Consider the following 1,060-nt stretch of genomic DNA (forward strand, 5'->3'; position numbering starts at 1 on the left):
TCTGGCTTCAGCAATAAATACAGCAAGCAAACAAAACAAAAGAAGGCAACAATGACCATTTTTTTGAAACTTTAAATATTTTTTTTCTTTAAAATCTGTTTTTTCCTCCGGGGCTGTGTCTCTGTAAAGGGCTGCGCTCTCCCCCAGCGTCTGGGTTACTTCCTCAGTCCTGGCCGTGGAGCAAGAGAGAAGCAGGGTCAGTTAGCGAGGGGACAGATGGGCGCTCCCCTCCGTGCATCACCGGCACGTATGGATTTCCACCACCCGATGGCAGGGTTTGCACTTGACGGAGCAGCACCAGTGGAATTTGCAGCTGCACCTTTCCACAACCTCCACTTCGTCCGTATGAAAGCCCCGGCCGCAGCACATCAGCTCGCAGCCATCGATAGCCTTGGAGGTCTTGTTGCACTGCCGGCCGCTGGTGCCCAGCACCCCATTCTTGAGGTCGTGGTCACAGAAGTCGGGACTGGAGTCCAGGTAGACGAGGTCCTCATCCGTGTGCGGCTTGAACTGGGAGTTTTTGGGCACCAGCACTTTGGTGGATCCAATCTCGCTCTGCTCAACCTCCGTGGCACCATCAAACTTCTCCTTCAGGACATTGCCCACTTTGCGGAAGGGGGGCATGGCTTTCCAGCATGTCTTGAACTCGCACGAGCCTGATACACCGTGACACTTGCACTCCACCCGCATATTGTTCAGGATCGCCTGGAGGAGCAAAGAAATGAGACGGGATGGTCAGCTGGGGACAAGCACAGCGAGCGACGCACGGGATCTGGAAGGGTTGTGCAGAAAGCAATGCTGATGCACGTGAGCTGATGGGATTAAACGAAACCAAATGGCTCAAGCAGTCGCTGCACTGCCCAGCTGGGATGATGCAGAGCTCTGTTGGGATGCTGCACTGACTGGTTGGGATGCTGCAGAGCCTGGTTGGGATGATGCAGAGCCCGGCTGGGATGATGCAGAGCCCGGTTGGGATGCTGCAGAGCCCAGCTGGGATGCTGCAGAGCCTGGTTGGGATGCTGCAGAGCCCAGCTGGGTGCTGCAGAGCCCGGCTGGGATG

General features: G+C 55.9%; 1 protein-coding gene across 1 annotated transcript in view; it reads right to left on the reverse strand.

The window, feature by feature from the left end:
- Positions 1-66: 66 nt before the first annotated feature.
- Positions 67-1,060, reverse strand: part of LOC104496028 (protein Wnt-4) — a gene marked incomplete at its 5' end in the record, with an annotated part of 2,113 nt that continues 1,119 nt past the window's right edge. Inside the window, one exon of the mRNA XM_010139091.1 lies at positions 67-705. Within this exon, the coding sequence (XP_010137393.1) occupies positions 238-705 (468 nt within the window). The remainder of the gene's footprint in view (positions 706-1,060) is intronic.

The sequence above is a fragment of the Buceros rhinoceros genome, unplaced genomic scaffold (assembly GCF_000710305.1).
Source record: "Buceros rhinoceros silvestris isolate BGI_N320 unplaced genomic scaffold, ASM71030v1 scaffold36510, whole genome shotgun sequence".
Classification (NCBI taxonomy): domain Eukaryota; kingdom Metazoa; phylum Chordata; class Aves; order Bucerotiformes; family Bucerotidae; genus Buceros; species Buceros rhinoceros.